At 34.3% G+C, this 8,959-nt stretch overlaps 1 protein-coding gene across 1 annotated transcript in view; it reads right to left on the reverse strand.

Moving 5' to 3' along the window:
* LOC308640165 (disintegrin and metalloproteinase domain-containing protein 5-like) overlaps positions 1 to 8,656 on the reverse strand; it is a gene marked incomplete at both ends in the record, with an annotated part of 106,535 nt that extends 97,879 nt beyond the window's left edge. The window contains 7 exons of the mRNA XM_081312175.1: positions 1,403 to 1,471; positions 2,276 to 2,453; positions 3,976 to 4,052; positions 4,162 to 4,240; positions 6,856 to 6,911; positions 7,819 to 7,898; positions 8,602 to 8,656. Coding sequence (XP_081168301.1) covers positions 1,403 to 1,471; positions 2,276 to 2,453; positions 3,976 to 4,052; positions 4,162 to 4,240; positions 6,856 to 6,911; positions 7,819 to 7,898; positions 8,602 to 8,656 — 594 coding nt within the window. The remainder of the gene's footprint in view (positions 1 to 1,402; positions 1,472 to 2,275; positions 2,454 to 3,975; positions 4,053 to 4,161; positions 4,241 to 6,855; positions 6,912 to 7,818; positions 7,899 to 8,601) is intronic.
* Between the last annotated feature and the right edge of the window lie 303 nt (positions 8,657 to 8,959).

Consider the following 8,959-nt stretch of genomic DNA (forward strand, 5'->3'; position numbering starts at 1 on the left):
TAATCCCAGCAGCATGAGAGGCTGAGGTAGGTGGATCATAAGTCAAGGCAAGTTTTAGCAATTTAGCAAGGCTCTAATCTTACTTAACAAGATTCTGTCTCAAAATAAAAAATAAAAATAGGGCTTTGTGATGTGCCTCAGTGGTTAAATGCCTCTGGATTCAATGCCTGGTACTAAAAAAAAAAAATGAATCCATTGTTTTTTTGTTTTGCTAACCACTTTTCAAGGTAAATTATTTCCTTATGGATTATGAGTTCATATATTGCTGATACTAATCTGTAGAAATCATGAGGTAACCTTCTTAAAAGCTGCATTTTTTTTAATCATCAATGTCATCAGTTATGGGCCAGAAATTCACCTGGGATTCCTTGGCCAGCTTCTCTCAAGGTCATACACGAACTTTTAAAAAAAAAAAATTTATTCTTTTATTTTCAAGAAAAAAATACAATTTTCTTCCATCAGACGCCCTCAGTTCTTACCAATCTTGGAAAAAATGTAACCTCATGGATTAATATATAATCAAAATCTAAATCTATATAAGATTTGAAGTATAGTCATGAATTCTCAATATGAGAATTTTGTTCATTTGTTTTTCTTTTCCTTTAATATATCTAGAACTAAGAAGAAAACAGATAACTTGTTTTCTCCCTTTGCTTGAAAGAAGTGGCATATTTGTTGTGTAGACTTCTCTTCCAATTAGACTAATGCAGTTAAATATTACTATTAGGTAGGGGTTGAGAGTTTTGAGGGAGTTGTAACATATCTGTTCCTGGGGGGTATAATCCTCTGATAAAAGAAAAGTAGCCAATTATTTTTAAAAAGAGTGCTGGGAGCCCTAAGACTCCAGAGGCTGAGGCAGGAAGATCACAAGTTCAAAGCCAGCCTCAGCAAAAGCAAGGCGCTAAGAAACTCAGTGAGACCCTGTCTCCAAATAAAATACAAAATAATGATGGGGATATGGCTCAATGTTCGAGTGCCCCCTCTGTTCAATCCACAGTGAAAAAAAAATTTGAAATAACAGAAAGATCAGTAGAAAAAAAGGGAAGGGAACTTGAGAAGGGGGGAGGGGAGGAAAAGGGGAAGCCCTGGGAACTGAATCAGAACAAATTATATTTCATGCTTTTATACTTACATCAAAATGAATCGTATTGTCATGTATAACTAAAAAGAACCAATAAAAAAGTAGCCAACAAGCTTCAGGAAATAAGATGCTTATCTTGCAAAAGTAACAGATTCTATCTATATACAAAATAGATTAACAAAAACTGCTTACATATATTTTTTAAATGAATTAATTAAAATGCAAAATAAATGGATGAAATTTTTCACAGTTATCACTGAACTTAAGTTAAAGATAAATGTCAAATAATTTGAAAATAATAATGTATAAAATAGGACATACCAGATTTTTATCCACAACAATATGCAATTCAAGATACCGAGGGAATAATGATGAGGCATATTCATTTTTCTGAAAAACACACAACATGAGTGTTGAGAAACTTATGAAACTTTACATTGCACTGAAATTATATCCAGAGATAACAATGTGTAACTGCCAACTATAATGTCAGGTCCAGTTTACAAATAGAAAATTTATGTACTATTCAGAGGATTACAGTTCAAAAAGTGTTGTGATAGCAAGAGTTTTCAGTTGGACTTTCCAAGCTATGGATCTAGGCATCTTACTTTTATAATAATTAAAATGAAAATGTAGGTCTATAATCTAGAGAACTATTTTTCTTATTCTTGTCATAATTATTCTACTAAACATTTATGTGGGCACATTTTCTACTACCAATTTTTAAGAAACTGCTTTTAGTTTAGAAAAAAATTACTAAAGTTTACCATCAGTGGCAGTTCACTACAGCCTGTTGTGTTATTTGTGGCAAGTTTATAGGTCTGTGGAGGAAAAATTCATCACTTTGTTTTACATGTACCTTATGTAAATCACAAAAATTTTCCATTTTGAATTCTCTTGAAACAAAGACTTATGTTTTTATCTAAATTATCTATAATGGAGGACACAGCATATTTTATATTATTTATGTATAGGCCCATGAATGAAAATTAATGTTTTTAGTCCTATATTCACATCTCCCTTTTTTCAAGCATGCCAATGAACACAAATTCATTCTCTAATAATTTTAACAGTCATACAGGTCCTTCATGAAAAGTAAAATAATGATAACATTTGCAAGTCACAAATTCAGCTCTGAAATCACTTCTTAACAAAATTATATGAATAAGTGGAAATAAAAGAGTTAACACTTACAGGTATAGCTTTTTTTCCTTCATGTGGTGACTCATCAGACTCAGCGTAAATGACTCTTTTTCCCGAGAGAGGAATATTAATTTGATTACTTTTTTCTTCATAAATCATGTGTATAAATCCTGATAGAGCATCAATTGGTTCAATTCCATATGAAACATCTTTGAATTGCATTATTCCCCTGAATGTTAAAATAATTCAAAGAAAGTCTGAAATGATTCTACCAAAACTATAATTCCAATGAGAAATTTTGGCCAGAATTGTTATTTTTTATTTTTTATTTTTTTTAAGATTTCAATGTCACCTTTTTCAACTTTATTCCTTTGGTCTTTGAGGTTTCATATCAGAAACAGACTACTACATCACAATGTATTTTGCTTTCTGTTACAAATATATTTAATTATTTTACCAAAAGCAAATAGTGGCATGGATTTGTGTTCTTACACAGGTGAGGGACCCCCTTTCTAGTGTGTAGATTTTCAGAGCATATCTGCAGGGTCTGTTAGTCTTGGGTCCCTTTTCTCTGAAACACTAACTCTGATACCTAATGTTCATGTGTGCTGAACTCAAGATACTACATGTCTAAAAATTATTGCATGCAGAGCCAAACTGTCTATTGGTCTAAGGTGTTGTACAATTGGCAATTATTGTAGAAAATTAAGAAATAGGTATAGACTGAGGAGTGGGATATAGCTGGGTCAAAGGTGGTTCTATTCCCAGTTTTCCAAGGAATCTCCATACTGCTTTCCATATTGGTGGCACCATTTTGCAGTCCCACCAGCAATGCATAAGTGTGCCTTTTCCCCCACATCCTCCTCAACACTTATTGTTGTTTGTATTCTTAATAGCTGCCATTCTGACTGGAGTGAGATGAAATCTTAGAGAAGTATACAGCCACATCAATGTTTATAGCAGCACAATTCACAATAGGTAAACTGTGGAACCAACCTAGATGCCCTTCAGTAGATGAATGGATAAAGAAAATTTAGCATATATACACAATGGAATATTACTCAGCAATAAAAGAGAATAAAATCATGACATTTGCAGGTAAATGGATGGAGTTAGAGAATATAATGCTAAGTGAAGTTTTAGCCAATCTGAAAAAGCCAAATGCCAAATGTTTTCTCTGATATAAGGAGAATAATTCATAGTGAGGTTGGGAGGGGGGCATGGGAAGATTAGAGGAATTCTAGATAGGGCAAAGGGGTGGGAGGAGAAGGGAGGGGGAATGGGGGTAGAAAAGATGGTGGAATGAGGTGGACATCATGACCCTAAGTACATGTAAGAAGACATGAATGGTGTAAATATACTTTGTGTACAACCAGATATATGAAAAATTGTGCTCTATGTGTGTGATATGAATTGTAATATATTCTGCTATTATATATAACAAATTAGAATTTTTAAAAAATTTAAAAAGGACAAAAACAGAATTTGGGCAAACTAAAAAAGTTATGGAGAGACCAGCACTCCCTAAACTCCAGACTCATCAAAGTCAATAAGCAGCAGATCCTTTTGGTATCAACAAAGCCTCTCATCAGGAAGCAAAGCTGCTAGGGTCCCAATGCGGTTTTATTAGTTATTCTGATTCATCCTTAGGGAATTGAAATAAAGTTGATTATAGAGTGAGAAAACATATATGAAGAATTAATTTGTAATTGAAAGAGTGGCAAATTGAATATCTTTAAATTATGAACAACCTGAGTCCTGAACAAGTGTTGAGTGTCACAAGAGAATTTATAAAACCTGCAACATATCCATTATAATTGCAGTTCATCTGAAAAACAAAAATACATAAAGTAAAACAAGTGGATAAATTTATTTTTAAAATTTACTTCCAATTATGACATTTATATTTATTCATATTAAAAAATCCTAAGACTTACCTGAGCTAACAAAGGCTCAGAATGTTCGGTGCCATTTTTGTCATAAGAATAAATAAGAGATGATGGAGATAAAAACGATCTAGGCAAAAATAAAAACAAACTCAAATGAAACAGAAAAAGTAGAAAACATACTCTTCATATACAAGTTGTCTATGGGTTGAGGAATTCAAAGTTTGGCCAATCAACTGTTTATAAACTATTCTCCAAATATTTCCAACTAGAGTTATAATACTAAAATGCAAGTTCATGAAAAAACAAATCACTAAACATATAAAAGTAAAATCATGTAGGCCCCATTTCTAGCATGGAACTTTCGAATCTTTGTCTTTATTATTCATTGATTTCATATGTTACTCTTGAATCTCAAAATTGAAATGTAGCATTAGGACTAAATTTTAAAAGATTTGTTTTCTTTCACTACAAATTCATATAAACTAAGCTTAGCTATGCACCAAATTCATTTAGATATTGGTTACATTTTCTTTTATTCCTCTCAGTAATCATTCAAAAACTTAACACCACTCCTATCAATCATTCCAGAAACTCTCCATGTGCCAGTCCTCACTCCTTCACTTCCAGAGGATTACTTCTTTTTATTTAAAGCAGTTCTTTAGGGGTTGGGGATGTGGCTTAAGTGGTAGCGAGCTCGCCTGGCATGCGTGCGGCCCAGGTTCAATCCTCAGCACCACATACAAAACAAAGATGTTGTGTCCGCCAATAACTAAAAAATAAATATTGAAAAATTCTCTCTCCCTCTCTCACTCTATCTTTAAAAAAACTTCTATTGTCAGAAGTTGAACATGGCATTTTCAAGTCATTACCATCCTAAATAACTCTCCCTTGGCCCTTTGCCCTATATTTTTCAATTCTTAACAAATTTTATCAAAAGAATAATTGTTATGATTTGGATGCGAGGTGTCCCCAAAAAGCTCATGTATGAGACAATGCAAGAAAGCTTAGAGGTGAAATGATTGGGTTATGAGAGTCTTACACTCAATCAGTGGAATAATGCCATAATAGGGATTAACTGTGTGTTAACTGTAGGTAGGTAGGGTGTGCCAGGATGGTGGTAGGTTTTTGGGTTCATGGCTTTAGGATATATAATTTGTCCCTGGTGAGTATAGCATTCTCCCCATATCTATCTATCTATCTATCTATCTATCTATCTATCTATCTCCCCCTCCCCCCTTCCTAATTGTTGTGTCTGACCTGTTTTCCTTCCCCACAGTCTTCTGCCTTGATGTTCTGCCTCACCTCAGCACACCCTCCCCCCACCAGAATAGAGCCAGTTGTGTATTACTGAGACCTCTGACACGTGAACCCTCTAATAAACATCTCCTCCTTAAAATTGTCCTTGTCATGTCTTTTGGTTACAACAGTGAAAAAGCTAACTAAATCAGTAGTCTAACACATATACTCCACTTTGTCAATTATTAGTCACCCTGAAACTTCTCTGTAAAATATTCATAGTCATGTATAGGTCAAATCCAAAAGATTTAAAATGCACTGCCATATTCCACTTCTGACTTCTATTTGAAAATCAGGACCACTCAGTCCAATCATTTAATTTACATTCACTTCATTCTTCTGCTTCTCTTCCTAATTCACTGGCTGCTCCAGTTTCATCTTCCATGTTAGCTACATTTTTTTTCTACCTTTCACAGAAATATTGGTCTTTCTCTAGGCTTAGACTTTAGCCACTAATCTGTTCATAAACATAACTCTCATCAAAAATATCAATATAGCCAAATTATCAATTACTGGTAAATCTATATCCCTATGCCTTTATTTATCTGTCCAGTAGGAAAAATCCACTTGGATATGTTATAAGCACTAAAGCTCACTCTTTCCTCATACAAATATCTCCCTTGTTCATATTCTCTGTTCATATCCCTCATTTGGTTACATCATAAGCTATCCACTTACTTGAGCAACAACTAAATTATATCTGAGGCTCCCCACTGTTTCTCAGTCGTTCTATCAAATCTGTCTTGAGGTTCACTGAATTTTTCTTTGCAGTGCTATAATTGGTGATGCACCACCATCACTCACCTAAACTATTAGTTATGTTATTAGTCACCCTACCTTTGGTTTTTCACCCCTGTAAGACTCAATTTGACTCTACAAGTACATGAGTAAAGCTATTTTTGTCTCCCAATATCCTCAAACAGACTCCAACCTTATTTTTCAGAATCTGTTACCTCTATCCTTCAGAAAAATTTATTATTTAGTAATTCACATTGACTTTTTGCATATCAAAAACAACAACACCACCACTCTATCTCACATGTACTTATTTTGTAAATGATTTTCTCTATATATGGAATGCCAGCACCATTCCCGCACCCCATTCCTACTGCTGTTCTTCACATAGCTAGCTATATATCTTCTCTCAATGCACAAGTTATCTCTTACCTCTTTCTAATAAGATTTCTTTGATTTCCAAACAATACGACTTATACATTTATCATAATAAAATACTATAATAAATTCTTTTCTCTATTAATGTATCTCCTTGAACTATACATTTGACTATGTATCATATTTTATTCTTTTTTCTGCCTAGTACTTTGCTCAATACCCAATATACAATAGGTATCTATATATTTGAATTGAAATGATTCTAATCATAACTAAGTTTTACAATAAAGAAACCAAAGAATTAAAATTTGAAAAGATGAAATAAATACTTACTGCTTTTTAAGATGAACAAAATATGGTTTTCCTTCTATTGTAATGATATAAGCAACCTATAACAAGAGTATCCAAAAATTTCAGTAAGATTTATAAATAATATATGTTAAATTATGTACTTTTTAGTACTTATATTTTTTTACCATACGATTTATTTTTATTTTTTTTAGTCATACATAACAGCAGAATGTATTTTGACATATAATACATACATGGAATGTACATACATCAGTCATAATGTCTATTCTATTCTGTTCCCCTTCCTATCCCCCCTACTCTAGTACTTATATTTTAAAATATTGACAGAATAACAATAATATGTAACCATTTTATTTGCTTCCCTAGGTGTATATCTGAGGATTCAGGATCCTGAACCAGTAATAAAGCACCCATTATTTTGCATCATTACTTTTCTGGGGGAACACTTACCTAATGTCAACTGTTATCTTTTGACTTAGAACCCACCAGTTCACCCATGCCAAAGACAAATTTCATGATTCACCTCACTCACATTACCTTAATCCTGTCTTGGGGGAAATTCAGTTTTGTTACCCACTTAATTTCCATATTTGTAGATTCTTATCCCTAAAGTCCTTCATCTTCAAAGAAATAAAGTCTCATGCATATTCACACACATTGAAATGTTCTGCTGTGAAACTATTCTAAGCTGATATCTCTGCCTCCTGCAGCAGTGGTGTCACATTAAAAAGGCAACTTAACATAATCTAAGGTTTAAAAATATTATTCCCAGGTCAGTAGAGTACAGGGAAGGGAGCAGGGGGAAAGAGGAGAGGGAAGAAAAAGTAGAAATACTTTATCTATTATTGAGACCTCTTATAATTCAAGTAAATTATATTCCATGCTTTTATAATTATGTCAAATGAATCCTAATGTGTAACTAAAATATAAATAAAATTTGCATATATAATAATATGATATAATAATTATATAATCCCCAATTACTCTATTTTCTCGATGGTCTTTTGCATCTGTTGATGAAATCCTTTCAGGAACAGTGGTGTGAAGAAAGCTTTTGTGCGACTCTAAAAATAAAAATAAGTGATTTTATTTTAGAACCTGTGATTTTACATTATTCATTCCTAAGTCTATTTCTGCATTTCTTTCTTTACATTAAATAATCTACACATCTCTTCCTTTCTACCATTTTTCTAGTCATTTTTATCTCCGAATTTCTAAACCCTTTCTTGTCAATATCTCAAGTTTTATTCTCTCTCTCTCTCTCTCTCTCTCTCTCTCACACACACACACACACACACACACACAATTCAGCAGTTTGACAGGGAGCTAAAGTACTTAGTACCAAATTAGTGTTGTGACAGGAGCAGAAATGAGAAAACAAACTGGTTAAGAAAGGGAGGTCATTTGCAGGAAAGCATGTAGATTATCAGATATAGGAATAATCTGCAATTTCCAAATTAGAAAATCATTGAGTTTCTTCATGGTGATTAGCAGAATTTTGTATGGGAAGGTGGGTGAGGGAGACACAGTTTTGTCCATTTTGCCCATAAGAACGCTGTCCCAGAGAAGTGAAAATATTCCACCAGAGGCAGCCTTTCTGGTTTCACTTTTTGGTAGAAGCAAGAGGCAAGGAGAAATCGCGTGGGAGATCATGGAGCCACACATCTGGCCTGGATCTGGGATGGGAAGGGAGAGCCCCCCGCTAAATGAACACAGTCCACACTCAGAAGCCCAGGCTGGGAGAGGGGGACAAGTCTGTGCACTCACTGCGGCCTGCGTGCAGCCCACCAAGTCCCGTGAGAAGCAGCACAAGAAGTAACATGGCTCCGGTGTCATGGAGCCCCTCTGTGTAACAGCAGTTGAGACGTTGAAGCAAGTGCAGGAGCAGCTCGCGCCAGGCAGCGGCAGGAGAAGCACCACAGGAAGGCGATCTGAGAACGGAGAGAAGGAAACCTCTGCGGAAGGACGCGCTGCTGGTGGCTGCTGAGTGCTGCTAGTGGGCGCCTGAGCGCCCTGAGAAGGCTTTCAGAGTTTTGTTTGTTTGTTTGTTTGTTTGGTTTTTTTTTTTTTTTGAGATTCAACAAAGATATTTAATTAATTTATTTGATACATGGCTATTGAATTA

Source organism: Spermophilus citellus (assembly GCF_964194105.1).
Source record: "Spermophilus citellus genome assembly, contig: SCAFFOLD_283, whole genome shotgun sequence".
In the NCBI taxonomy this organism is placed as follows: domain Eukaryota; kingdom Metazoa; phylum Chordata; class Mammalia; order Rodentia; family Sciuridae; genus Spermophilus; species Spermophilus citellus.